Source organism: Hylobates moloch, unplaced genomic scaffold, assembly GCF_009828535.3.
Source record: "Hylobates moloch isolate HMO894 unplaced genomic scaffold, HMol_V3 SCAFFOLD_7, whole genome shotgun sequence".
Taxonomy (NCBI): Eukaryota; Metazoa; Chordata; class Mammalia; order Primates; family Hylobatidae; genus Hylobates; species Hylobates moloch.
Window position 1 is genome coordinate 84,787,546 of NW_026652282.1, and position 14,452 is coordinate 84,801,997.

General features: G+C 42.7%; 1 protein-coding gene and 1 long non-coding RNA gene across 2 annotated transcripts; one reads left to right on the forward strand and one right to left on the reverse strand.

Moving 5' to 3' along the window:
- Nucleotides 1-10,291: 10,291 nt before the first annotated feature.
- On the reverse strand, nucleotides 10,292-12,308 carry TCEAL6 (transcription elongation factor A like 6). The gene is given in 4 exon segments (XM_032757314.2): nucleotides 10,292-10,624; nucleotides 10,626-11,171; nucleotides 11,530-11,602; nucleotides 12,170-12,308. Coding segments are annotated over 2 exon segments (552 nt in total). The 5' UTR covers nucleotides 11,148-11,171; nucleotides 11,530-11,602; nucleotides 12,170-12,308; the 3' UTR covers nucleotides 10,292-10,594.
- On the forward strand, nucleotides 11,536-14,452 carry LOC116811885 (uncharacterized). Its single transcript, XR_004370536.2, has 3 exons — nucleotides 11,536-11,625; nucleotides 12,815-12,929; nucleotides 13,465-14,452. It is a non-coding gene; the product is annotated as an uncharacterized LOC116811885 (long non-coding RNA).

The following is a 14,452-nucleotide window of genomic DNA, read 5'->3' on the forward strand; positions in this document are numbered from 1 at the left end:
TGGCAGGATGCCCTTCTCTTTTCAGATAAGGAACCATTAATGTATGCATAGAATACCTTGAAACCAGAGAACACAAAATAGAGTCTCAGTCAAGGTTTCTGGTACATTGCTGGTTATGTAAGCATATTCTCGCTATGTAACAGTCTCAATGGCAGAGCCCTTGGCAATGAGGTTCACTGAGACTAGGTTTAAATGATCAATCTCACTGTTATCGGTAAAGCTAACAGGCTGGTAAAAATCATCCCAAATTCCTCAGACCCATGATTGTCAAACAGCACTCTTAATCAATATGTTTTGTGCCTTTACAATGGGTCAGTGCCATGCAGGCACATTTCTTATTTTGATAAAAAGTTCAGGCAAATCTCAGCCCTGCTGGAGTTCACTTTCACAGAATAATATGCTTTTTATCCTCCTCCTTATGATATGCATAAAGCTGCAGGCACAATTCCTAATGAGTACTATTAACATGGCCCTCACTCATTTGTGGATATCTCCCCATCTTCCCATCCCAATTCACTCGACATTCTTCTTTACCCTGCTCTGTCTCCCGAAGGACTCTGACCTATATGGACCACATCAAAGGGCTCCCTCGTCCTCTGGGAGCCAGCAGTAGTGAGTGCAGTCAGGAAATTTGTTTCTCAACTTGTTCCCTGCAGTGTTGCCAGATGCTGGTGGAGTCCCTTCTCCCAAGGTTCCTAGAAGGTGGCCCTCTCCACATAGGCTCTGCAACTCCAACTTTTAGTTACCCCTCTTTGCCTCTGTCCCTCAGGCCTACCTCTGGTAATCTCACCTTTAGTAGCCACGGTGTATTGCACTACTCATTTTGGTTCTCTAATACCCTTCCCATACCTTTGTCTACTCTCCTTTATTAAGAACTGCCCTCAAATTTTCCACTGCAAATGTACCCCCTATTTCCTGCAATGCACTTTTCAGGTACAGTAACAGATACAGGAAGTCACTCCAGGAATTGGGTTCCTTGTAAATTTGAGGGAAAAATATAACCTACTGACAATAGGGTTGAGAACAGTAGGGGGAAGGTGTTAGGAGAGGTTCACAGGTACATGGTATGTAGTAGTATGATGATAACTCATACACCACTGGTGGCATGGAATGAAGTGCGAGTGGAATCCAAAGCTTTGAGAAATCAAGTGGTTATGTTACTTAAGTACTAAAACAAAAATAATTACCAAGAACTTTCTGGAGTCATCTGTATACATCTGACAACCCTAGAGAGTATGCATAGAAAAAACAGGACATTGGAAGCTACAAAAATACAGCAGAGAACATATGTACAGCACCAGAAAGCCTCTAAGGCAGGGTTGAAGGAGTCCCTCATCTTAGGGTAGATATAGCTGTGAACCGAGGCTAGGTCCTCATGGTGTTGCAGTTCCGCTGCCAATTAAATGCTCCAAATGCAGTCGCTTTTACAATAAAGTAAGGACACTAGTAGAGAAGGAATAGAACTGTGATATATGGAATAGGGACATTTGTGCAGACGTACTCTGAGGCATTAAGAAATGCATTTGTGAGAGGGTCAAGAGCATCTTTGAAGATTTCTGTGGGCCTGTGCTTTGTAGGCTGGAGATGATGGTGGAGAATGCTGCAGTAGAATTGTCCTACCTCATCTTAATGTGAATTATGGAATCCCAGAGCGGTGGAAGTCAGGTGACAGGGCTTAATTATCTGAGACAAGGTGAGTGGAACTACCACAATAAGCCACAGGAATTGAATGGTAATTAGTGAGTTTTTGGCCCACAGGGATTTGTGGTGATAGCTAATCAGAGCATTCTTTAAAATGAAATAATTGGGCAGCCTATTGGATGCTGCTTGACATATTCAGGCAGAAAAAAATTTCTAGATCTGCAAGAAAGTCTAACTCAAGATGCTGTGGCATGTTTTCTAAACTTCTTACCCAACTGAGGGGAAGGAAGGGTACCTCCAAGGTATGATCTTGCAGCCACTGGTATATACTGTGACTCTTACATCAAACCTTTCCCAGTGGGACCTACAGACACTTTTCAGAGTGACTGTGCACTAAGGAAAATAAAATACTAAAATCTTCTGGGAGTTATTAGCTAAAGGCTCAGGATAGAGGCTAATTTCTGGAGACCTCAAACCATATCATAACAAATAATCAGATTGGGGAGCTTGTGAGATGCTGTGTAGAGGAAATAAGCCAATAACTGCTCTATATTTGGAAAGTAACTCCTGGGTGCTGGCTGGTACCCACCATCTGACTATGTTATTCCAAGAAACTATGCACCTAGAAACGTTATCATGAACTAGCCACTGTTTAATTCATCAAACCACATAACTAGAAATGCACAGCAGAATTCTATTTTAAGATGAGAATTATACATAACTGACTGAATTTAAACATAACTAGAAGGCATAAGAAAACTACATAAGCAAGAAGTTCAGACTCTCAAGGTACTTTCTCCTACTGCTTGGCCACCTCCCTATCAACCCACATTTGTGGCCTAATGGAACCCTGTAACTAGAGAATAGAAAAGTATAGATCTGTTTTATAGATCAATGTGCATGGCATGCTGGAACCCACTGGAAGAGAAAGGCTGCTGTACTAAAATCTCATTCAGGAAAGACAGCAGCAGAGGGAAATCTTACTAATGGGCAGAAATTTCAATGATATAACTTGTTCACTTGGCATGGAAAGAGAGACAGCCTGATTCATGAGCAATAGCACGTGATTTGGCTGGCTTTTCAGGGACTTAGAAAGAACAAACTTGGAAAATTAGTGATGAGGAGGTTTAGGGGAGAAGTATGTGCATGAACTTTTCACAAGGTAGACAGAGTGCCAAAATATTTGTTTCTTAATTAAATAATCACCAGAGGGCATCTATTATGGAAGAAGTTCTTAATAATTAGGAGGACCAAAAAAAAATAACGTTTTTAGCAATGGTAGATCACCTTGTTTCAGAGCAAACCCTCCCATGAAGAACTACTAGAAAAGCCGAGCAGAAAACAAACAATCTGTTTGAAGACACTGAGGAGAAAACAAAGCACTGAAGACTTGTGTGACCAAAATTTTAAAGAGAAAATAATTCCACAGATATGAAACCTAGACTTGGTAGAACTTTTTTGCTTTGAGACATTTGTTGATAGGAAATTAGGATTAAGGATATTAGGCTGAGAAGCAGTGAAGTTTTCAGCAGTTTTAAAAGGCTGGGACACAGAAATTGAAGTTCAGTTTCCAAGGGAGGAAGGGTCCTGGTATACATCCTTGAATTTCAGTTGGTACCAGGTAACGTTATGCTCTAGAAATAAAGGTAAATGGAAAATAAACCTGTTTTCACAATATCTAAAGCCTAGCTTTAAATAAGGTCAGTCCCAACTTGAATTAAGATGATCTGTTTCTGTCCTAACTAGAGACCTCAGACCTACAGTATGTTGACTTAAAAATGACACAATTTGTAAATTTAGAAAGAAGATTTTATTTTTTATAAAGAGTTACAGCCTTCAAGGTGGTCATTCTGATAGTCTTGGAAGCATAGCCTCTGGCAGAACCCGGAAACAGACACTTAGAGGGAGAAAGGGGTAAGACAGGAATTTATGCTGGATAGATTGGCTAAGCATACATATTCAACAGGTTATAGGAGGAGATATGAATATAATTCAGTGAGTCCTAATGCATGCCTATTGAATAAACATCCATGTTATACATGAACCCCTTTCATGTTGGGGGGGAAACTTAACATTTAAATGTATTACAATTAGTCTCTATAAGTCAAAAGGTAAAGCAGAGACATGAAGGCACTCAAGTTCTGGCCTCTGTAAACTGGCCTAGAACCAGTCCATGGTCAGTGGTCTTCTTATCAGGAGAAAGTTACTGAAATCAGTCTCTTGTCCAATCAAAGCTGTAGTTATGGCTTGTGGAACAGGGAGTCAGTTACTCAGTGTCTGGCAGTGAGCTACAATTGTTTTAATATTGCTTATCTCAAGGCCAGTGTTTGTGTAGCTGTTAGACAAAAAGAAACACCTTGCAGCAGTTAAAACATAGTTTATTCTTTAAGTCCAGGCTTGCATGACTTAACCCTTACCCGCTATGGCCTTAGGTCCTGTTTATAACTTTGTATCTTATTGCCACAAAGAGTCCATTCTATTAGCATTAATGATATATATTTTTACATTAATGATGGCCAGTTGTTTTGTCTAAATTGTAAAAGGGTGGGGGGTATAATGAGGCGTGTCTGACCTAGCATGCTCTCACAGCCAGGAACTCAGTTTTTAAGGATTCTCTGGAGTCCCCTTGGCCAAGAAGTGGTCTGTTCAGTCAGTGGGGGGCTTGAGACTTTATTTTTAGTTTACGATACAAGAAACTAAATTTTGCCAAGAGGAATTAGCTTGGTAATACATTATTTTTTGTCAAGACCCCCAGATACGAACTCAGTTTAGCTGACACCTTGATTTTAGCTTTGTGAGACCCTGATTAAGGAACTCAGCTGTGAATTCCAAAGTTCTGACCTATAGAACTGTCAGATAAGAAGTAGGTGTTGTTTTAAGCTGCTACATTTGAAGTGATATGTTACACAGTAAAAGAATATTAATAAAAATTTTGGTACTGAAAGCAGCGAATGCCTAAATATATGAGAGTGGCTGGGGAAACCAGCAGTTGATGGAGGCTGGGAGAATTTTGAGGAACATGATGATGTTTATCCAACTGTCAGTAAAAACATATACCTTAAAGATTCTGCTGGTGAGGGGCCAGTAGTATGTGAGGAGGAAGTTACTAGAAATTAGAGGAAAAAAACCCTTATATTTAGTGGCATGGAAATTGAGAAATAGTCTCCAACAGTTATGTGGAAAGCCGAACTTGCAAGTGATGCACTGGGACATTTAGCTGTGATGATTTCCAAGCAATGTTTTGAAGCGTAGCCTGGTTCCTTCCTGCAGCTTATAGCAAAAGGTGATGAGAAAGATATATTGAGAGAATAGCTGTTAAACAAAAAGGAACTAAAACTTGAGGACTGGGAAATAACCATCCTACCCAAATGGAAAAATACACAAAACTAAGAGATTCCTTCTGAAAGTATGACACAGAGAAAAAGCTGAGGATGTAGTTGTTACAGTCTTTCTCTGAAACCTTAGAAAAATAAGAAAGTCAGAGCACTCAGTCACACAAAGGTCATTTTCAAGAGATTGAAAGTATGACTCAAATATGCTCTCAATCAAACTAGACAGGCCAAGTGTAGAGGTCAGAGGCAGAGAAATCAGAGATTCAAAGCATAAGAAGGATTCTATGTGCTGCTGCTGCCTTAAAGCTGGAGGGTACCATGTGGCAAGGAATGAACGTAGCCTTTAGGAGCTGAAACCAGCCATGCTCAGCTACCTCAGGAAGAGACAAAAATAGAGAAAGATGATTTCAAAAATATCTGTCAATGTGAATTTTCTTCAATGGAGTAAAACCTACTGTAATTTATGCAAGACTCACCTCACAAGATTTTAAAGAAAATTATACCAGTAGAAACACTGCCAACTCTAAATGAAAGTGATGGAGTACAACATGAGAGAAGATTGTGAGATCTCCAAAATTCTCTTGATAAGAAATGGTCTGATAAAACTACTCAGCTGAGAACCCATGCTGCATCTAATGAAAAAGGAAGGATTACTCAGATCGCAGAACCGAGAGCTCAGAGCACAGACCTGACCGTCCAGAGGACACATCCAAGAGCACAGAGAGTGAAGCTGAGTGCCACAAAGGATTTTTCCCAGGTCTTAAAACCTAATAAAGAATTTTTTTGAGCCAGTGACCTCTTTTTATCTTCTATTTGTTACTCGCTTTTGTTTATAACTGTTATCCTGTGCTTGTCACATCATCATAGGTTGGGAATTTTATAGGCAAATAATTTGTCTCCTCAGTTTTACAGATCCGCAGATGGGATGAAATGTCTTCAGGAGCTTTACTTAATGGATTATGCCCAAGATCCGCATCCACATCTGGTTTATATAATTTAGATGATGACATGTTTACTTTTGAGTTCATGCTGTAATGGGATGAGATTTTGGCAAATCTTGGGAGAAGTTGACTGTATTTTTACATTTGGTAGGGAAATAAATTTGGGGGACCTGAAGGTAGACTATGGTAGGCAGAATTCTAAGATGGTTCCCGCAAGTTACCAGCCCACAGTGTATTATACGTATCTTCTTCCAGTAACTCAATCCAATGTTAATCTATGTGTTGCTGTGAACAGATTTTGCAGATATAATTAGGTTCCCAGATCAGTTGATCATAACATAGGGAGACAATCTGGGTGAGCCTAACCTAATCACATCATCCCTTTACATAAGGGTCTAGAGTCAGAGACAGAAAAGTCACAGGTTAGAAGCTTTAGAAAGAATCAATGTGCAGTTACACAGAGAAGATTGGAGGCGTTCACATCATAAGGAATGCAAATGGCCTCTAGGAGCTGAAAATGGCTTGCCTGACAGGCAGAAAAAACAAACAAACAAACAAACAAACAAAAAACTGGGACCACACTCCTACAGCTGCAAGGAAGCAAATTCTGAAAACAACATGAAAGAACTTGGATGTATATTTCCCCCCAGAACCTCCAATGAGAACTCAGTCTGGCTGAAATTTTGAATCCTCCTCAAGACATCTAGGACCTCTAAAATCCTCCTCATCATTAATTGTCCAAATAATTCTCTTCAAGTCCCTGACCAGCCGATTGCTGGTTTTAGTCATTGCTCATGAGGCAGGGTAGATCCATACCTCCAACCATTAAGGGTTCTATACAAAATGGACAATCATATGATTCACTCAAAATCATACCCTAAATCCTAGCATGTCTTTTTTCTACTATTCTATGTTATCCCTGAGTGGGACTATAATGAGGCAGCCATCCACTTGCACCTACTATCAATATACCAGGAAGATACAACCAGGAACTGATACATTGTTTCATATATCTTTTTCTAACTGGTCACAAGGATGAAGAATTCACCAAGATGCCATATATGATATATGTTGGTTGAGAGAGAGGCAATTAATCTGATCAAACTGCACATGAAATTTACTTGTGCCTTTTGGTTTACTCAGGTCTGATCTTGTAAAGCCATCTGCAATTAATGGTTGAAAGCTGAGGTCCACACAAAACTTTATTATTCAACAGAGTAGACAGCAACACATTCATTAAGAGTAGCTTGTTAGTATGGAAAATTAATACCTCGTGGTCAGGTGTTAAGTCTCTACTGGGTTTGATAGCAAGCCAGGAGCAGATTCTCAAATGTAGACTAGTTGCCAAGAAAAGAGGGAATGATTTTGCTTAAAAAACCATAGAGGCATATACTTTAATTCTACTACTGGGGCTTTCTAAAACTCCATGGAGCCTCTCTTTCTAGCATGGACACAATACAATTGGATCTGCAGGGTCATGAGGCTGAAGTGTCAGAGAAGCTTGCACTACAGTCTGGAACTACTGTAGATCTTTTTCTTGCTCTGGGTACCACTTAAAACTGGAAACCATGTGGAGTCCAAGAACAAAATCAGTATGATACATATTGTCGCTAAAATCTAAGGTCTTAATTCCTTCAAGCTAAGTGTGGTAAGATCATCTGCAGGTATGTACTTAACTGCTACCCATCTAGGGCAGCTTACCACCCATGATTTCTCGCTATGGCATTTCTTCTGTTCCTTTGTGAGGCTGTGCTCCTGTGGCATATACAGAACCCTCCACTGGGGTTTTTTTTTTTGTTGTTTGTTGTTTGTTCGTTTTTAAATGGCACGATCCCAGCTCACTGCAACCTCCACCTCCCAGATTCAAGCAATTCTCCTGCTTCAGTCTCCAAAGTAGCTGGGATTACAGGCACCCACCACCACGCCCAGCTAATTTTTTTTTTTTTTTTGTATTTTTAATAGAGACGGGGTTTCACTATGTTGGCCAAGCTGGTCTCAAACTCCTGACCTCAGGTGATCCATCCGCCTTGGCCTCTGAAAGTACTGGGATTACAGGCGTGAGCCACTTCACCCAGCCCTAGGTCTTTTTATAGCACAGATTCCACAGTTGTTTAGTTTCACTTTGCAGAGCCTGTCTTCCAGGGGCTAAGAAGTTTCACCTCTTACAGTGCGGGAGCTCTCCTTGGTGCTGCTGTATATGTGTCCTTTAGTAAGCGAAGCTTTTACTGTGAACTACATATAGTGAACTAATATCTCTGCTGATATTCTGCTATATATAGAAGGTCCTATACAGCCTGTAAAGCCCATTACTCCTCAGTACTTTGGAGAATGTAAGTAAATCCTGTTAGACAATTTAAGTTATTTGTCCAAAGTTATTTAGGTAGACGGGCTAAACTTGGAGTCTCAGCCATTATTATTTACATTTTTATTAAGTGCTTACTACCTGTCAGTTACTTGTGTTGGGCACTAGAAATACAAATATAAAATGGACATGCCATGCTTTGAGATGCAGAATCCAGTGCAGTCTTTCTCAATGTTTTTGCTGCAGCCCACAGTCAGAAATTTATTTTCGTCATAACTCATGGTGCACACACATACGTATATACATAACTGAAACACAAATTTCACAAAAAATATTCACTCTAGTTACAATGCTGTTTGATATTTGATACTTTCTGTTTGGCTGTATTCAATTCTATTCTATCCTATTTCATTTTTAAAAAATTACCTATCTTGACCCATTGAATTGATTTCAAGATCTACTTTTCATGGGGGAAGGACAACTTCATTTTGAAAAACATGGGCTTATTTAATAATCTGCGATATGTGTCTTATATAGCACATATATTTATATTTTTAGGCACATATTTTATGTAAAGGTGGGAGTGGGGACCCTGAAGGGTCTCTTTCTAAGCCGGTGCTTCTCAAACTTCAATGTGCATAGAAATCTTCTTGGGATCTTGTTAAAATGAAGATTCTAACTCATTAGGTCTGAGGATAGACCTGAGATTCTGCATTTCTAATTAGTTCCCCAGGTGATGACTATGCAGCTTGTTCATGGACCACAACATGTTCATTACAAAGGATTTAAAACTCAAATGTATTGATGAGTCTGCTGAACTCCTAAAGTGTTACCTGACAAGTTTCCTGAGAGTGAACTCAACAGAGGAAAGAGCATCTGCAGACAAGATATTAACCCACGAGAAGAGCACAACCACTATCATGCAGGTATTTTTTCCTGGCCTAGCCTGCAATATCTGAGTTTTGTGAGGACAATATTTATGTATGCAAAACAAACAAATAAGGAATACACATAAATGATCATTTTGGCAAAAAAGAATTTGGAAGATATTAATGAGAGGCCCAAGCAGCACCAAGGTGATATCCATGTTTACCTGGTTACTGTAACTATAAAGTGGAGAGACAGCTTTATCCACTTCTACGGGGGTCATGGGTTGGTGGACATTGCTCACCAGTGACTCCAGAGAAAATGACAGGGCTTTGACACCATAAATCCTCTATCAGTAAAGGGTGCGGGGCCTGGGAAAAAGGGCACAGTGCCCAGCAGACATGGCAGTATCCAGGAAAGAGTGGCATCTACTTCTTAGCTGCCTGGAAATATTCCTAGACATGGTGAGAACTCCCTCAGCCCTCCTCTGATGTGTCTGATTCCATCGACTTTCCTGCCACTGTATGGGAATAGTTTAGGAGCCATTCCTCCCCTGAGTGCCTGGTGGGGACCAGGTCACAACACAGCTCACATACTTAATATCTCATCTGATCCACCAGGCAGTCCTGTGAGGCAAGTATTATCCTTATTTTACAAATGACAAGATTGACTCTTATAGCAATAGATCTGTTAGAATTTCCAGGTTGATTCCTTTAGCTTTTAGTCCTAGAGATAATACGAATTTTACCTGTCATCTTATGTTCTGATAACAGGAATTCTAAGTGTCTTTATTGCCTTCGTAAGCTCACCGAACAGTTCAATTTCTTAGCATGTATTGTTTTCAGCTTTTATTTATTTTTTAGTATGACAAATATTTAGTATTATATTTTAGTATGGGTCTGAGTATGCAGACCCAGTACTCATGTTAGAGGACCCAGGAACATGATAGAGGACTCAGCAACAGTGTTCACTGACCTGGCTACACCTAGGGAAGACATAGGGATGTGCACAGCAGCAGAGGAATGTCATGGAGGTACATAAAAGAGGTGGTAGGACTCATTTTTGAATACAGGTGAGACCTATTCTTGCCTACCCTTCAGGAATAACTATTGCCTACTTTTTAGTGTACATGCTTTCAGAGTTTTCTTTGCGCAGAAATGCATTATACAAACATTTACATTTTTATAAAAATTGGCTGATACTGTATATGCGGTTCTGCAAACTGTTCTTTATTTATTTTTTACAATGTGTCATGAACATCTTTTCCATGCACATGGGTGAAAATCCTCTACTAAAATATAGAGCGCTGTAGTTGGGTCAAAAGGCTGCTGGTAACGAGATTGACATCTAAAGCAAAAATATCAGCTTAAGGTTAAAGCATTGGGCCTGGCAAATATCTACCAGGGAAAGCAGGGTTGACAATAATCTCATCAGAGAAGTCAGAATGGAAGGCCAAAGGCATTAAAGGTATGGGATATCGTGTAAGCCTCTTTGGCCCCTACCTCCACCCCTCATTCCCCTGACACCCCGTTGTCCCCTTGGGGCGAATGGATCCTGCACATCTCTTTGCATCCAATGAAAACCACCCATTTTCTGTTTTTTCCTTAGCTCCTCCTGAGCCCTTGACACATCTCCACATTCTCTCATCATCTCCTCACTGCTCAGATGCCTTTCCTGTAAGTCCTCCTGAGAGTCCTTGGGGGAATCGTCGGTCCCCCTGTCTGTTTTTCTTTTTGCTTTCCGGGGCACATAATCTCCAGCCGGGCGCTTTTCAGCGGCCCGCTGCTGGCTTTCTGGCTTTGCCTGGGAGGCTGGCTTGCCCTCGCCTTGTGGCTTGCCCTCACCTTCGGACTTGCCCTGCTTTTCCTGGCTTCCCTCATCTTCCAGTTGTCCCTCATCACCTGGCTCTCCCTCATCCTTTCGCTTTCCCTCGCATTCTGTCTTCCCCTCCGCGTCTGGCTTTTCTTCCTCGTCTGACTTTCCTTCATCATCAGGCTCTACTTCATCTTCTGGCTTTCCCTCGTTTTCCAGGTTTCCTTCATTTTTATTGTAGGGTTTTTCCATGTCGAGATTTCTCTTTTTCCTGTCCTGGGGGATGACAGTGGAGGGAAGAGGAGACAAAGAGGAGACATGGGAGACTGAGGGCCTGGGGTGGAATGCAGGTCTGGATAGTAATTGCATCTCATCCCTGGTGAGGGTTCCTGTAAGCTGGCCGGGCCTCCAAGAGGGCCTTCTGCCCACCACATAGCCCGCCACTCCTCCCACACACGTGAGCCAGCCATACCCTGGCAGGGCCTGCCACCTTCTCTGAACTGATTCAGCCTGGTAAGGTGTGTGTTCACGTGGGTGGGGGTATGTGCAGGGGTCCCAATTTGGCCTTGGCCGGGCCCTCCGCACTCTCAACCCTTGTGGGCCCCTGTCCATGCAGCCCCCTGCTTTCACGGACCTGCGAGGATTCTGGACAGGTTGCTCTTCCTTTGCAGGCCTCCAAGAGCGCTGGGAACAACAGACGCGCAGACCTGCGGACAGACAGGAGACACGGGTAGGGGCTGCGCGCTCAGTGGGCTCACAGGAACTCCGTTCGCTTTTCTGAGTCCGGGCCCTGCTCACCCAACGTTTTCCTCCCCTACCTCCCCCGCACCCCAGCCGCCATTTCTTTCCAGGCCTCGGGCACCAAACCAGGATGCTTTCCAAACTGCGTTTGTCTCTTTGTGCCCTTCCCCCGGAGGCAACCTGTCTCAGCGCCACCCCGTTTTTGCGGAGGTCAGATGTTTCCATGGGAGCGGATTGTGAGAAGGGGGTTATTTCCAGAATAAGTCTATGTTTCACTGTCGCACTGCGGGGTCGCTACCCCCACCCCCCCATTTCCAGCACTAAAATGGATGGAGGGCTCAGTGCAAGGGGCGTCGAGAAGGCGGGCCAGGCTCCCTTCGGGGTGCTCCCTCCCCTGCCCCCGCCCCAGCCCGCTCCGCATCCCCCTCCTCACCAATCTACCGGATCCCTTCTCCGCCCCCTCCCCAATCCTACTGCCAGCCCCCTCCACCCCTGTCCCAGGGTCCGCCGGCAGCGCCCGCCTTCACACTGACCTGCAGGGACCCAGGACAGGCCTGTGCTTCCTCCGGCTCGCGGAAGCCCGCTCGCTGCTCCCCTGCCGCCTGGGCAGCTCAGACAGCTGATTCTGCGCGGGCGCCTGGACCGGACCGCAGGGCGGGCGGGCGGGCGGGCGCGGGGGCTGGTGCCCACGTAGGCGCCTGGTCACTCACGTGAGCACCGCGTCACGGGAGCGAGGCCACCACCACCCCCTTCCCGCCCACCTCACCATCCATCCCCGAGGGACCGGGAGGTTGCTGAAGATGGGAGAGGGTGTGTGTAACAAAGGAATGGGGGTCATCAAGAAGAAGAGGAGGAGGGGGTGGCTTTCTGATCCCAGGTGCTTTACCTGACGCAGCTCACAGCATCCTCGCAAGGCATCTCTCTCTGATGCCCATTATCGCCAGGTGTGACAGCTGATCAGAGAGGGTACCCGACTTTGCCAAGAGCGCTCAGCCCCAGAACTCCACAGCCCACTTTCAATACCGGCTCTGCCTGACTCCAGAGCCCTGGGGGTAGTGGTGCCTGCCAGGAAGCTGAGCTGCCACCTTGAGTGGCGGTGTTCCTGGGGTTCTGTCCTGGGCCTCCTCTCTCCTCAGCCCTCAAGTTGTCTCTCCCTGTGTGATCTCATTCATTTCCAGTAAACACCGATGACTCCCAGATCGACATCTCCAGGCTATTCCCTTCTCCGTGTCTCATATCAGCTTTGCCAACTGTGTATTGGACATCACCGCCTGAGTATCCCTGAGGGACACGGTAGGTAAAAACCCTGTACCACAAATTGATTTCAAAAGCCCGTGTACTCCAAATTGATTTCACCAACTTCCTTCTTATAATCTCCATTGGCCTTTCTCCACACTTGAAAGTTACCTTCCAACAGTTGACCAGTTTTCATAGAAAGAGAATGTAAGACAGCTAGAAAAGAAAGCATTCAAACGTTTTTAATATGAACTGCAGATCCACAAATTCATCATAACCCTTGGTTCACAACATGCTCTTCTCACTGACTACTGCTCCCTCCCCTCCTTTCCCCTCTTTTCCCCCACTGTTTACTTTCCTTCCATTGTTTTTCTCTTTCACATTTGTGAAACCACCACTAAATCCAAAGAACTAGAAAATTGCTAATAACTGTTCACTTTCTTTCCATTGTTTTTCTCTTTCACATTTGTGAAACCACCACTGAACCCAAAGAACTAGAGAATTGCCAATATTCTTGTCACTACAGTGTAGTGTCATATATTTGGGTTTTGACGAGATGTTTATAAGATGTTTTTGTTTGGATCTCTTTCAGATTATCCTGTTTGGAGTGTGTTGAACTTCTTGGATACATAGATTAGTGTCTTTCCTCAAGTTTGAGTAATTTGCAGTCATTTTTCCTTTGAAAATTCTTTCTTCCCTATTCTATTTCTCTTCTTATTGAACCCCCATCATGCGTAGGTGTGCTCTGTTCGTTTTTCACATTACTTTTATTTTTTCTGCTCCTTGGACTGAATAATCTCAATTGACCTATTTTAAGTTCACTGATTCTTTTGCCTGCTCAAACCTACTGTTGTACCCCTCTAGTGACTTTTACTTATTGTGCTTTTCAAATACAGAATTTCTATTTATGTTATAATTTCTATGTCTCTTTGTATTTTTACATCTTTACTGATATTGTGTATTTGCTGAGACATTTTTCTCTTTTTCTTTAGTCCTTTGTTTATGATTTCCTTTAGTTCTTCGAGCATATATAAGACAGTTGATTAAAAATATTTTCTAGTTATTCTAATACACGAGCTTCTTCATGATAGTATCTAATTATTTCTTTCCTGTGTATGGGCTATGTTTTCTTATTTCCTTATATGCCTCACAAAGTTTTGTTGAAATTTGTATATTTTGATTCTAATATGTTAACTCTGGAAATTAGATTCTTCCTCTTCCTTGGGTTTTGTTGTTACTCTCTCGTGGGTTATTTTTACGTATTTAGTGACTTTTTAAACTATTTTAGCAAATTATGTATTCTTTGTCATGTGTGGCCACTAAAGTCTGTGTTTTATTAGCTTATTAATCAGCTGGTGTTTGGATGCCCTTACTCTAAGTACCTAAAGCCAACAAAAGAAAAACGATAAATAAAAAAATACTTTCGTGGCCTGGCGCGGTGGCTCACACCTGTAATCCCAGCACTTTGGGAAACCGAGGCAGGTGGATCACCTGGGCTCAGGAGTTCAAGACCACCCAGGGCAACATGGTGAGACCCTGTCTCTACTAAAAATACAAAAAAAAATTAACCAGGTGCGGTG